Source organism: Mesoplodon mirus (assembly GCF_964341445.2).
Source record: "Mesoplodon mirus genome assembly, chromosome: 3".
Classification (NCBI taxonomy): Eukaryota; Metazoa; Chordata; class Mammalia; order Artiodactyla; family Ziphiidae; genus Mesoplodon; species Mesoplodon mirus.
The window spans coordinates 112,232,466-112,247,775 of record NC_138978.1 but is presented as its reverse complement, the minus strand read 5'-3'; the positions used below and the strand labels follow the sequence as shown (position 1 = coordinate 112,247,775).

General features: G+C 45.2%; 1 protein-coding gene across 4 annotated transcripts in view; it reads right to left on the bottom strand.

Annotated features, from left to right (window-relative positions):
- HAO2 (hydroxyacid oxidase 2) overlaps positions 1-15,310 on the bottom strand; it is a 215,880-nt gene that overhangs the window by 9,318 nt on the left and 191,252 nt on the right. For 2 of the 4 annotated variants that reach the window (XM_082613153.1, XM_082613152.1), the window contains exons 2-5: positions 5,888-6,026; positions 3,803-3,954; positions 1,817-2,100; positions 375-584 (exon numbers count right to left, since the gene is read on the bottom strand). In XM_082613153.1, the coding sequence (XP_082469279.1) occupies positions 375-584; positions 1,817-2,100; positions 3,803-3,954; positions 5,888-6,018 (777 nt within the window). In that variant the 5' untranslated portion in view covers positions 6,019-6,026. The remainder of the gene's footprint in view (positions 1-374; positions 585-1,816; positions 2,101-3,802; positions 3,955-5,887; positions 6,027-15,310) is intronic. The other 2 variants (XM_082613154.1, XM_082613155.1) reach the window with 1 other exon arrangement.

Sequence of the window (15,310 nt, the reverse complement as noted above, 5' to 3'; positions counted from 1 at the left end):
ACCTCCATGACTTGGGAACAACTCTTCTATCAAGTTTCACCTTAAACACTTATTGTGTGAATTCAGACAAGTTACTTAACATCTCTAAACTCTAGTATCCTCATCTGTAAAATACGGATAATAATGCCCATCTTGCAGGACTGTTTTGAGATTTAGAGATGACATACGTTGAGTTTGTAAAAAGAGCCTGGCACACACTAGGCTATTATTAATGATTAAAAGTCCTTAACAATTCACAGGTAGATATGAACACAGGTGGTTAGGGAGAGGGGAATGTGCACCAAATTGCACAGAGTACCTTGCTGTGGACACACACATACACACACACAACAGAGCACTCACAAACACACCCAGGCTGAAGTCATCCTACTTACAGAAGCAGGAACCTCATCAAGCTGCCTCCCACCATGGTTGGAAACAATGATGCCATGGACATTGTACTTCACAGCTAACTCTGCATCCTCTTTTGTCAAGATCCCCTTAAGGATGATGGGCAATTGAGTCATGCTCTGAAACCAGGAGAGATCATCCCAGCAGATGGATGAGTCAATGGGGGACATCTGGAGATAAGGCATTAAATTTCCCTGTTGGGGAATAAAAGAGAACTTTAGTCCTGAACTCCTTCAAGACTCCCATTCCAAAGATGGGACACATTTGGAGAGCCACCAAAAGCTTGAAAAGAGGACCCACAAAACCCAACACTACTTCTAGCTCCTTTTCCTAACAAAATTTGTGTAAAAGACTTTCTACTTCGATTGCTTATTCATTAACCATTACTTGTGTCCCTGCTCAATAATTATGCCAAGATCTGGGCACACAAAGACAAATAAGACACAGTCCTTACTTAAAAAAAAAAAAACCTCAGAGTTTAGTGAGATAGATAAGCAAAAACATTTATAGGCCATTGTGATGTGTTATGATTGAGATATGCACAGGGTAAAAAGAACTAAGCAATACTTCAATAACCTTAAGTCAGATATTATCCAATATTTATCTTGGCTCACCATGTGAGTCAAATATCTGTAGATCCCAATGTGTCCCTGGAATCTGAGCTAAGATTCCAGAAAACCTCAAGGCCAATTTGTGGTTAATGAGTAGAACTGTTGAGTCACTTGGCTGGGTATCAGAGCTGCCCGTTGGCTGAAAAGGCTGATATCACTACCTCTAATGTAGCCAAGGGATTCCAACTTTACCATGGCTTTCTCTCTCTGGGGCTATAGGATTTTAATATAGCATCGGACTATAGGATTTTAATGGGAGAAGTGCCCTTTGTAGTCACCTTGTCTAAACAAATGTGCTGTAGCACTCTGGTGCCCCGTGGATGAGTTCTAGGTGTGCAGAGATATTTCCTCCCCAGTTTTCAAGGGAGGAGGTTGGGGCTTGGGCTGACTACACACCATGGGCCATTCACCTTGGGTATGAGCATCCTCTTCAGATAGTCAATTTATCTAAGTATGCCATCCAGACTGAGCATTTTCTAAATGCATAAAGTAGAAAATGTTGGAAGAAATTTTTAGTTTGCTCTCCTATTTCATGAAAAAAATCCTCTCCCTAGCTTTCCTATTTCCCAGCACCCAGCCCTGCCCAAAACATTTCTGGGCTGCCAGGAATGAGAAAGAACATTTTGTCTTATATTCTGCTTGTCTGGAAGTTCTGGGCAGCAGGAACCACATCTGCTTCTTGAACTGCTGCATCCCTAGTGCCTGGCACAGAACAGGTACCCAATGACTTCTTGAGGAAAGAAAGAAAAGAGGAAAGAGGGATGGAAATCTACCTCCTGTAATGCCTGCCCGCCTGGCTCTGGTATCTTTCCTACCTTCTCAGGTGATCCGAGATCTTTTAGCAGTAAGTTCTTCATCAAGTCCACTTGGTTTGTAATGTTGTGTCGTCTGTTGCCAACTTTGGGTGCATCCACAGTGATTACCAGAGCTTTGAAACCCAGGGATTCTACCTTTTGGATCAGCTGTTTGTTTAGCTGCCTGTTTGGGTGCACATACAGTTGGAACCATCGCAGGCCCCTGGGGGCAGTGGCAACAATGTTTTCAAGGCTACAGCTGGCATACGTGCTGGTGATGTAGCAGATACCGGCTGCTTGTGCAGCTGCAAAGCAAAGGACACAACTCAGGTTGGAGGGCAGAGGCATTCTGAACTGGGGTGAGATGCCCTAGGAGCCTGTGTTGCCTCTGGCCAGCTTGCCCTGTGAGTGAAGATAAAGCTTGACTTCATTCTGCTTCCCTGTCAGGCAGGCAGGCATAGCACGTGTTTGATCAGATTGTCTGGGTCCTCCTCTGTATAACCTGTCTTACAAACTCTGTGTTGCATATTAAAATATTTCAGGCTAGAGATGACCTTGAGTCCCCAGAATGATTTGAAGATGTGGTGGCTTTCAGATAGGAAATGGGCTTCTTGTGAACTCATCAATGAAGCAGAAGGGAATTAAAGAAGGCAAAGGATGAGAAAACGTAATTCCCACGGAGAAGGATGAGCTTTGCAGCAGAAAAAGCATGCTATCTGGAGTTAGAAGAATGCGAGTTCTACCACTTCTTAGCTGTGTGGCCTTGAGTCTCATTTTCTTTATCTGTAAAAGGGCGGGGTGGGGGGATAATAATACCTCTCTTATAGGGTTGTTGCAAGATTAAATAAGATACTAGCTATGGAAGCATTTTTTTAAAATTATGAAGTGAGGTACTATACAAATACTAGGGATAATGAGGATGATGACCACGGTGACAATGGTGTGCTGATCGCATCTTTCTCATTTCCCACTTTAATCATTTTCAGGGGATTCCCCAACAGGTTAATGTCACTACCATCCTACAACCCATGGGCAGAGAATTTGACTTAATCACAATGAATATTTTCAATTCCTAATGTCAACAAGAGGTACCCCATTCTCCTGCTCCACCCCCAAAACAACACAGCACACTCAACCGTGAAGATTTTGTAAAGCAGTCATATTCATACAGGGTATTCATATTTCAACTTAGCCAAATTTGGTTCCTAACCAGATGGATGTCACTTTCAGCTCTAGAATCCATGGATTCATTGCTTCCTACATCACAGAGTCAAAGGGAAAGACCCCAGGGAAGCCTTGGGCAACTTGAGAAAAAACAGATTTGGCTTAGGGTGAAGATTACAAATGAGTCACAGGAATATTTTTACCCCCTGCCCTTCCTTTCTTCTCTCCTCTCCTCTCCTTATTTTTTAGTGGTGGCAGATGAGGGAAGAGAACTCAGGGGTACTAGAAAGGAAACAAAACCCAATGAAAAACTTTTGTCAAATAAGATGATCAAGTCAACTGAGGAGAAGGGAAATGGACCATTTGGACAAGAGCATCTGCCAGGGCCTTGTGTTAGGGCTTAATGTCATGACTTTCTCCTCATCCTAAATTCAGAGGCACACCATTCAGTCCCAGCCCTGGCCCACAAGGGTTCAAAGAGAGCCCTACCCTTGGGGCCACACTGAGCAGCCCTTTCCCCTCAGATGCTGTGTCAGAGGGGCCAGTCAGTGCCCCTCTTCCTTGGGATGGCTTGGTGGGATTTTCACCTCCTATTCATCTGTAGCTCCCTCCCACCCTAACCATTCTTTATAATGGAAAATTGGTATTTTCTCAATCTTAGGTGAAATGTTATGAAAATGTAACTTTAAGCATTCCTTTTCCTACCCTTAATTCCAACCAGATTGCTGTCCCTAAGCCCCTTCTCTAGAGAAATTCTGGAGCTGTTTGCCCCTGCTCTGAAGGACACCTCTACACACTTTAAGGTCCTTGGAAAGGGAGCCTCAAGGTGGACTGGGTTCACACCTCTGGCTGTGCTCATTTCTCCATCAGGCCAGGCAAGGCAGTGGAAACCCGTGGGTGCGATGCAAATGGGGGTGCTGATCTCCTCCCCTTGGATTGTGGTCCGCATGTCCACCTTTGACACATCTTTCAGGTACCGGGGACGGAGGCGGATTCTGTGCTGGACAACAAAGAGATTTTCTATCGGTGGGATGACTCACCAGCACGGAGGTGCTGCTTAGTTCTGGGACCTCCAGATTCCTGACACAGATCTAGACCACACTGGGTCCCTAGAAACCACTGGCGGAGTCAGCTGGTAGCTGATTAGGCAGCATAGACAAGCGAGAGGCTCTGCTCCTCCGGAAGCCTCTCCCAACCCCCTATTCCACATTAACCCCGCCTTCTCTGAACTCCCGGTACACATATGGTCCACGCTGTTCCCTGCCTTGCTCCATCAGAGGACTGTCTCTTGGAGCTGTGCCTCCCTGACCAGACTGTTGGCACTTGGATGCTTTGATTGATCCATCTTAACAAGGACTAGAAAGGGAAGGAATAAGCGGGACAGAGTTCCAGTCTCTTCTCTCTTAGGTTGGAAACAAATCTCTATAAAGCAAGAAAAGGTGATTGAAAGAGAACAAATCCCAGAGAATGACCATGAGTTTTTTTTTTTTTTTTGCTAGAGGCTAATTCTTTTGAAGATGTGACTTAAACACTACTTTAGAAGGTATGGAAATTAACAAATAATAATTATATGAAACGAACTTTTAAGTCAAACAGATACTTAGCTTCAGGGTCCAAAAGTGCTTATTTTCCACAACATATTATTATTCCTATACATAAACTGAGGAAGATTTTTCTGGAAATGCTGATTGTGCAAATTTGGGTAAGAGCCTCAGTTACTTCATCTGTGAAATGGGAATAATAATCCAACTTTCCTAATAGTCTTGTGAAGACACAATGATATAAAGCAATTGAAGTGCCTAGTATAGTGTTAAACAAGTATGAAAATACAGAAGATGGTGTTCACCATGCATCCCATTTTCCAGTTTTCTCCTGATCTCTGTATCACAGAGGTCAGCAAACATTTTCTGTAAAGGGCCAGATGGTAAAGGTTTTAAGCTTTGTGCCATGCGGTCTTTGTCACAATTACTCAGCTCTGCTGTTGTAATGCCAAAGCAGCCATGGACAATATGTAGATGACTGAGCATGGCTGTGTTCTAATAAAACTTACTTGTGGACACTGAAATTCTAGTTTCATATAATTTGACATATTGCAATTCTTCTTCTTCTTTTGATTTTTGTCAAGCAGTTAAAAATGAAAAAAAAAGCCCATCCTTAGTTTGTGCGCCATCCAAAAACAGGCAGTGGGCCCGACCTGGCCTGTGGGCTGCTCTTTACTGACCCCTGTTCTACCTGCTGCTGTGCCACCCAACTCTTCTCCCTTGAGTCAATCTTCTTTCATCCCCAAGACTCCTTGGGTCTCCATATTTCCTCCAGCCTTGAGCCCTCTCTCCTGTTCTGCCTCCAAGCCGGAAGTTCAGGAGCTCAGGAGATTTAGGTTTACCCAGCCAGCTTCTCCTCCCTGCCCAGGTGGCTGGAGACCTTGGGACTCTTGCCCTATCTTGTCAGGTGGCAAAGTCGCTGTGATCAGCACTCAGGAGACTCACTTATGGTAGTTCTGCAGAGGCACTGAGATAGATTGTCTCTCCATCCATGCTCTCCCCAGTCACCTGTCTCCCGCCAAGAAAATCCCCCCAAATCCCAAACAACAACAGAAACCCATTATAATCATCATTATTATTATTTTGTGGTACACGGGCCTCTCACTGTTGTGGCCTCTCCCGTTGCGGAGCACAGGCTCCGGACGCGCAGGCTCAGCGGCCATGGCTCACGGGCCCAGCCGCTCCGCGGCATGTGGGATCTTCCCGGACCGGGGCACGAACCCGTGTCCCCTGCATCGGCAGGTGGGCTCTCAACCACTGCTCCACCAGGGAAGCAGTCTTGAGTACTCTATCTTCTTTGCAGGCAGAAACCAGGACTGCTACCTTCCAAAGAGCTCTCAACCAGTGCACCTTAGCTTAGCAGTAGAAAGGATACAGAAGACCAGACTTTTTAAATGCTGCGATGTTGTCATCCCGCGTGAGGCAGTCATCAGCTCCTCCTTCAATAAAATCCCAAGTTGACTTAGACAGGTGCTCCCGTGCATGGGCCTCAAAGTCTGTCAAACACACCAAGGGCATTTCTGGACCTTTAAAGGAAAAGTCAAAACTGACCAAACAAAACCCAGTAAGAATACTTCCGATATAGAGCAGAGGGTGGTGGCAGAGTAGACTACAGCATGAAGCTGTTTGGATTCAACATGAACCCCCTGTAATCTTTATCTCAAAGGAGGTGCTGCCAAACATGCTGATTCCAAGCCCCAAAGCAGGTAGTCATGCTGCACCCCTCCACTGTCCCAAGCCCCTCTCCCAATCCTGGTTATTGGGTCTTCTAAATATCCCTCAGGTCTGTCCCCTCATCTCTAGGTCCACTGCCTCAGATCTAGATGAGGCCCCACCACCTCGTATAAGATTATTACAAAAATTTCTTTTCTTTGTCTCTTAGCCTTCAGATTCACTCTCCATCTTGTTTCCCTCCAGCTGCCCGGGATCTTTCTAAAATGCAAGTCTGATCATGGCTCATGTCTTTCAAGTGCCCATGGCATGGCATTCACAGCCTTCCAGGACGTGGTTTCTGCTCACCATCTTCATTTCTTTGTGGCTTTTCCTTGTCTTTTGATTCACTATGAGCACTTCCTGAGCATACCGGAGATTTATTTCATATTTTTGTGCTCTTTTGGAAGGATATCCATCAGGGTGAGAAAACTGGGTCTGAACAGATAATAATGCCTGGAAGTTCTCAGGAATCTCTGGATGCCTGAATATGGGGCTGTAGCTGAGTATCAGGGATGAGGCTGACTTTTATGACTCCCTGGTTGGGTCATTGTACATGGCTAATTTTGAGACCAAGAAAACAACATATGCTCCCTCCATTCATTCCCATCCCAGTCTGAATCCCGTAAACCTGGAGCTTCTGTGCACCGCCCCTGAAAGAGGGAAGAGGGCAGTGTTGTGGGGTACATCCTTCCAGCAAGGGCAAGGGCAGAGGGAACAGTAGCTACAGAGATGCTGAAGGCACTGGTAACAGTCAGTCTCAGCTTGTAGAGCTTCTGTGTAAGAGGATTCCTCTAGGAAGGGTGGGGAAATCTGCAGTTCACAGCGCTGCACCTTCCCAGCAGTTGGCAATGCGGTAAGAATTAGCCAAAGGCTATGAGTAGAAACTGAGTGATTTCCAGGTTATTGTCTGAGGAATAGGGATAAGCCCCAGGGACTAGACTAGGGCTTCAAACACGAATGGGGCAGCTCCTCTAATGAACGAGGGGGCCAAGGAGGCAAGATGAAATGTGGGGTGCTGGGAATCTTGGTAGGGGTATGGTTGTGCCAGAATCTAGTCAAGTCATACAGGAAAGTAGTCCCAAGCAGAAAGAAGTTATATGACAGACGAGAAACAGCCCCCGGGATGCACCATGGATTCTGAGAGGAGGTTGGGAGGTGGACTTTGGAGCACAGCCACAGAGCTTTTTATAGGCAGCACACCTTGTCAGTGGGTGGGCAGGGAGCAGTTGAGGTGCTGAGTTGAGTTTGACAAAGTACAGCAACAATGTCTAACTTATCTCATTCCTATCTGACCCTTCAAAGGTTCAGTAACTTTAATCGAATGAATTAATTATTATAATTATCCAACTGTATTGCAATCAGTTATTTAAACCTCTGTGTGCATAAAAGAGTTAATATAGCAGGCCTGAGAATGCTAGTCTTCAAAAGGCCTGCATACAAGGTTGGCCCTTGGCTGGAGTCTGGGAACTTGGATTTCAGGAGGGTTCCCACCATCTTCTGATAAGAATGTCTCTCTGTGTCTAAACTCTTCAGACAAACAATGTGCCCTATGCTGAACATCTGCTTTCCCTCTGAGAGTCTAGAATTTTGGTATGGGTTAGGCAGAGCATGTCCATATGACCAACCCCCAACAAAAAACCTTGGGCACCAAGTCTCTGAAACGAGCTTCCCTGGTAGACAACATTTCACACGTGTTGTCACAACTCATTGCTGGAGGAATTAAGTGCATCCTGTGTAGTTCTACTGGGAGAGGACTCTTGGGAGCTTATACTTGGTTTCCTCTAGATTTTGCCCCCTGAGCATTTTCCCTTTGCTGATTTTGCTTTGCATTCTTTCACTGTAATAAATCATAGCCTCAACTATCTGCTGTGTCCTGTAGGTCTTCCTCGTGAATCACTGAACCTGAGACCCTCCTCGCCCCAGCACTTTGTATCTCCAGGCAGTAGGACAGTGTGTGACACTGAGTTGCTGTTCATAAATATTCATTACTTGAATTTAACATTCCCCTGTGTGTCATCTCTCTGCCTTGTGCGATGAGAATTCTCCATCAAGTTTCAACTCCCGATGTCTCAACAAATCCCCATATCCTAAACATTACACACTCACAGAAATATTCTTCTGCAGATTTCTAGCATAAAAACTCAACAATGTTTATTTCTAATCCAAGGGAAATGACACAGCTTCACTCAGAATTACTTGCCTGGAATAGTGTGTATTATATCATCTGAAAGCTGCTTGGAATTAAATAAATAACCCAGCATCTTTATATATACCAAACACAGTTTTATCAATTTCTATCTACTATTTCCTCTTCCACCTACTATTTCCTTTTCGCTTCCCTGTGAAGAAGACAGAGAAGGTATTAGTCTTTCCATTTTGCATTTGAAGAGAATGGGGCCTAGGAAGCAAAATAACTTGTGAAAGATCAGGCAGTAAATTATTACAGAGGAAGGCTCAGAATCATATCTTCTGATAGCTTCTAAAGGTAAACATTCTCCATTTTCAATTTCATGGTGCAGACTAAAGTAGTTGGTTCACCTAAATTACTTGTTATATTGAATTTAAAAGAATTTTGTAGGGACTTCCCTGGTGGTCCAGTGGTTAGGACTCTGTGCTTTCGATGCAGAGGCCTTGGGTTCAATCCCTGGTCAGGTAACTAAGATCCCACATGCCACGTGGTGAGGCCAAAAAAAAAAAAAAGTTAGCATTAAAAAGAAAAAAAGGGATTTCCCTGGTGGTCCAGTGATTAGGACTCCACACTTCCACTTCAAGGGGCACAGGTTCGATCCCTGGTCGGGGAACTAAGACCCCACATGTGTGTGGCCAAAGGGAAAAAAAAAAAGAATTTTGTAGGGTGAAAATACAATTATGTTGCATTTTTCCTTTTCATAAAGAAAGATGCAACATAATTGTTGCATGAATGTTTGTATTAATATCTATTAATATTTCATAGCATATTTAAAGTCTAGTAGAATCCTGAGCCCATTATTTTTACTAGCGGTCCAATACAAGGCTTATAACTGAAGAGAGGACAACTGTGTAGTTCAAAGTTTTTCCTATTTGGGAGTGAAACTAAGCACTATATGTTTTTATGTATTTCAGTTTGATCCATACAGGCTTTAAAGCCACCAGAAATTAAAGGGAGGATGCAAATTGTCTAATGTGTGTGTTTTTTGTATTCCCATTTTATTTGATCTCCAGTTCAGTATTTTTTCTTCTTTTATCTTCTACTCCAACTGTGAAAGAGGAAGGTGGAGAAAAGGATGAAAACCTCTTGCTCACTGACCAGGAACTTAGCTCATTTAATCTGTTTAGCCTTTTTGTCTAGGGTAAAAAATGATGAGGTGCAACTTGTATACCAGTGATAAGGAAGCTAAAATCTAAAAGCAAGGGCACTCAGTGGTACCTGTTGCTAACGATCTGAAGTTCAAATTGTTTTCCTGGAGTGAGGGAAGGGGGAGGGACATAGACTGGCGCGGTTGGAACTTCAAGGCAGATTTTGCTTTCTTCAATATTACTGTTTGATCAAACACAGTTAGTCTAGATAACAACCTGTCTTCCTTTGAAGTTTCATATGGTGCATGTGATTCATGTTGATGTCACTTTAGGAACGCTTCCACTTGTATGAAAAACACCTAGGCCTTCTGTAAGAAATCTCAGGGGGGACATCATGGGGCAGGTCATTGAGATTCAAGGGGGAATCTCAGGAGCAGGTGGTTGGTCTACTTTAAGACCCTTTGTCCGGGTCCCCTGGGAACTTATGTCAATTTTCCCAATGGAGCGGTAGAGATAATGTCAAGGCTACACTTTGGGGGCCTTGTTTGAGAGATTACCCTGTTCAAGGTTGTCTGAAAGTGCTTTAATCTCTTTGTGGGTGACAGTCTCAAGGAGAGAGGCTGCAAAGCCTGGAGCCATCGCCATAGCAACGGTGGCATTGGCACAGGAGAAGCTACTGCAGGAGGAGGCCCTGGTAGTGGAAGGCATGGGGGCAGGGCAAGGAGGGGGCCCGGGGCTACTGGAGCCACAGGCAGTGCTGGGACCAGGAAGACAGGAAGCTACAACACCCGTGACTGAGGCAGATGAGCCCCCAGGGAGTCCCCAAGCAAGGTCAAAGTAAAGGGCTTGGATTCCCAGGAACATCAGGTCAGATATCAGAGTAAAGATGAGACCGGAATGTCCCTAACACTGGAGTGGCCTGAGGAACCAAGGATGACATTTGTATAGGAATGAGGGGACGGAGGGCCCAGTGTCGGTCTGACAGACGCGAGTAGTCAAATGCCGCAAGAACGGACCCAGGGTCCTATCAGCCCAGGATCAGTTCTGGCCTTTTCCCTGAGCCCTCCCACACTGAACTGAGGACTTGGGGCCCCTTCCAGGACATGATGGCTATGTTTTCAATTTATTCTGTTTTGTGAACTAATAATCTGTCCTCTCCAGCCACTGCCTCACCACCCACTCTCATTAGCCCGTTTTCCTTCCCAGGCATTAAAACTCCCCTGGTGACCTGTAGGCACGTTCTACTACGAAGAGTAGTACGTGTGGGTTCTTCAGAACCAATTCTGCAGTAGCTATGGGGAACGTCTTTGTTTTACTCTAGGAGCTCTGTTTAAGGAGTTTTTAAACTCCTTAAATGTGAGGGAGGCACATTTATATTAATGCTCATGCTGGAGCTGTCGTGACCTAAGTAGGTCATTAGTGACCCACTGTGCCACCTCCACAAGCCGTAATGACTGCCAATCCTGCCTGGCGAGGATGAGAAGACAGAACAGTTGTGCTTGATGGAGCTGAGAGCGACTTTAGAGAGATGGATAGACGTGCACAAGTTCACACTGAAGCAGAATTTAAAAAACGAACCCGGGTTTCCTGTCTCCACGTTCAGTGTCTTTCTGACATAGTATGTGACTCTCAGAATTTCTCTGACTAGTCTGGCAAAATAACCTGGAATTGGATTCTCATCATTTGGGAATTAGTTTCTCAGCATAGACCTAAGGTTTCTAGAGACTTACCTACACTGGATTCCAGCACTCTAACGCCTCCTCTATTCTTTCTGACCCTGCTTGGTTAGCCAATATGGGCGAAAAGGGCTGAAGCTGGAGGAACAGAATAAGCTCTTGCTTGTGTAGTCAGTGGACTAGTGCTTGTGAGGGTCTGAGAGGCAGCCTGCTTCAGGCGAGGTTACTGACACTTAGGTCTATGAGCAGAGGCAAGTGATCTCGTCTCTCAGGACCTCAGCTCCTCATTGGAAAAACTAAAAGTTTTATATATTTTGGAATAATCTCTACCAGATTTGAAGCCACCAGAAATGAAAGGTTGGGCTGTTGTCCATCAGGCCCTCATATTCTGTGTTTCCCCTGCCCATAAAAACGCAAAGACCAGGCTTCCCTGGTGGCGCAGTGGTTGAGAGTCAGCCTGCCGATGCAGGGGACACAGGTTCACGCCCCGGTCTGGGAAGATCCCACATGCCGCGGAGCGGCTGGGCCCATGAGCCATGGCCGCTGAGCCTGCACATCCGAGGCCTGTGCTCCGCAACGGGAGAGGCCACAACAGTGAGAGGCCCACGTACCGCAAAAAACAAACAAACAAACAAACAAACAAAAAAACCAAAACAAAACAAAAAAGCAAAGACCTCTCTTTATTTATTTATTTATTTTTTTGCGGTATGTGGGCCTCTCACTGTTGTGGCCTCTCCCATTGCGGAGCACGGGCTCCGGACACGCAGGCTCAACAGCCATGGCTCACGGGCCCAGCCGCTCCGCGGCATGTGGGATCTTCCCAGACCGGGGTGTGAACCCGTGTCCCCTGCATCGGCAGGCTGACTCTCAACCACTGCGCTACCAGGGAAGACCTTTCTTTAGATGGATCACGTTAGCATTCTCGTTCAGCACTTTGTGGCAATAAAGTACAGAACGGGGAACTAGCCCATCTTTTGGGCTGGTTTCCAACACCAAATAGCTGGGAGCTCACAGCCTTTCTTCCTTCTTCCTCACCGACCTCGAGGCTCCCTTTTTAACCAGGTGTTCTGGCCCTGTGTCACCACCTGATGGCTTCAGTGGAGCTTCTCTGACCTGTCAGGGCACCATTTCCTTTTTGGAGGAGGGTTCTCACCCAACCTGGGTTCCCTGCTGGCCGAGCAGGTAATCCCTCATCCTACATATGTATGCCTCTTCCTCTTTCGCTGATTTCTCCAAAGTACTGGTTGATTTTTTCAGGAAATCTTTCTCACTCTTCTTCCCTTTCCCTAGTCTCTCCTGTCTCCTTCCCTTCTCCATTTGCAAACCCAAAATAACCCCCTCACGGTGGATGATATTAGTGCTGTAGAGTCCCTTGGATTAAGAACAAAAAGGTAAACAAGTTTTGAAGTCACATTAGATTTGGGTAAAGAATCTCCAAAGCCTTTGAAAATATCCTCAGAGGCACCTTGAGATTCCATTTACTTCCGTTGCCACTGAACTCTTTCTTCCTCTAATTAAGCCTCTTTTTCCTTATCATCAGCATTTATGAACACAAAAGAAACTATTTATTACACAATTTTCTTAGTTTTCAGTTTTAGCCTAAGACTAACAATACATGACTTTACACTCATTTTCATTGCAAATATGCCAACTTTCTGCTACTTGGCAAATCAAGCAGGTATTTTCAGTCACCTAGGACTCCAACCACTATTTTATTAGCCTTCTTTCTATGGGAAAATATGGGCTGAGTTCCAAACAAATGGCTTCCAAGATTTGGAGTTTTGGAGTTTTGGAGCACAGCCGCGTTGTCAATGGCGTGCTTTCCATGGGGTGTTGGCGATTGTTTAGGGCCTACTTGGAGACACTGACCCAAGGGCTCATAGGGTGTTTGGAAAGATTGGGGATTTTCTTCTTCTATTGAGCAGTGGAATAATTTGATTACACAAAAACCCTTGGAGACAGCGTGATGGCTCCTTAATAATAAAAATGACAATTAAATTGCAACCATTTATGGAATGCTTCATGATGTGTCATGCACTGTGTAAATTGTTTCATGTGCATTAATGTGTAATCCCCAAACACAAATATTATTATCCCCATTTCAGATGAAAAGCCTGACGTTCAGAGAGATTAAAATACTTTGCCCAACATCACACATCTAGTCAGACGTGCTGACTACCATAGCTTGGCTCTTAAGCATCATGAAAAGAAGCAAATAGGGCTTCCCTGGTGGCGCAGTGGTTGAGAGTCCACCTGCCAATGCAGGGGACACGGGTTCGTGCCCCGGTCCAGGAAGATCCCACATGCCACAGAGCGGCTGGGCCCGTGAGCCATGGCCGCTGAGCCTGCGCATCCGAGGCCTGTGCTCCACAACGGGAGAGGCCACAACAGTGAGAGGCCTGCGTACCGCAAAAAAAAAAAAAAAAAAAAGAAGCAAGTATATGTAGCCAAGTGTGGTTTGCAGGGTGAGAGCTGGCATTGAAAACGCCCTGGGCAGATGCAGCTTCGCTTCCTTCCCTTGACAAAATCATAACTTGATCAGAAAGTAAGAAAACTTCGTCATTTAGCTGGTCATAAAAAATACCCTGGCAAGTTTAAATGAATCTTAATGGTCTCCAAAGCACTCTTCCGTATTTTATTCCATTTGATGCTTATAATAACCCAGTGAGATAAAGGGCGATCACAGAGTAGAGGTACAAGAGTCCCATTTTATAGATGAAAAAATTAAAACTCAGAGAGTTCGAGTGAACTATCTATAGTCACATGATGAGAATGGCAGGGCCTGACCAGGAATCCCTCTGACTTGCTCTGGATATTCTTTACTTGGCCAGTACGGGTTGTTCGTGGTTCGCTAGGATACATTCAGGTCTCTGTTCTGTAGGGTCAGAAGAGCTGCATAAAGTGAGCTTGGTCAGTTCCCACAAAATCTAGGCCACTGGGAAAGGTGTCCTGTGTGGAGATCATTGCCCTGCATCTTCATTTGCTCAGAAAGGGCAGAGTGTCAGAAACTACACCAAGGGTCAGAACAAGCTCTGAACTCTACTCTTTTCACTTCTGACTTGAGGTCTCATAGGCGTAGCTATGTGTAGGAGTGGCAGCCACGGGGCAGCAGGAGAGGGATGAGAAGGCGGAGCAGTGGGGATGGACTACACCAGGTCAGAGATGGAGCAGATGTCTCTCTGCCTTCCTCTAGCATCTCTCACCAAGGTGTCTATCCAGATTGCATTTCTGAAGGCCGCTGCGCTCAGCTGCTAACGTTACTCCATGAAACGTTAGTAGCTGAGGTAGTCCGTTCAGTCAGGATGACAGAGTCTCATAAGCCTTGTAACTTGGCAAACATGGGCTCAAACTCAGCTCTGTTCCTTGCTCACCAGGAACAAGCTATTTGTGGAAGAAGACAATTAATGCCTATCCCATAGGGCCTTCATGAGGACTAAACACTATAACCCGTGTAACATTTCTAGAGCAGTGCCTTATATAGACTAGACCATCCATAAATGGTAGAACCATTTGCATTATTTCTCTTGTTGATGGCATTCTCCTGGGAGGCTCTGAAGGTTGACAGTGGCTTCCAGATTTGAGTAATTCTGTGATGGTATAATTTAAACCCTGCATTGGATTTATTCATTAGTTCATCTCACAAGGCTTACTGAATACATGCTCTCAGCCAGGAAGGCAGAGGCAGTCACTGCTCAGCACGTGCTCCCTGACGTTTCCTGGTTGCTTACAGGTAGGCAGGGTTTATATTACTAGTTCTGGTCAATGGGCTATGAGTGGAAGTGACATGTGTTCATTCTGGGCCAAGAATTTAAGTGCTGGTATGTGACCTTCTATCCTTCTTTTCTTCTGTTACAACATTCCGGAGGCCGTATCCACCAGAGGCATAGCTGTAGGATAAAGACAGCCTGGATCCCTGAATCACCACTTGGAAAGGAGTAGCCTTGGAGATCAGCTGACTTTGCATGAGCAACAAATAAATATTTGCCTGTTAAACTACTAAGAATTCAGAGTTTATTCTCTACTACAGCATAGCCAAACCTAACCTCACTAATAAATCTAGGCATCATGCTAAAATAAACACTAGACATTTTTAAAAACTTAGATATCAACATCTGCTTTCAAGAAGCTTACAGTCAAAGAAGACA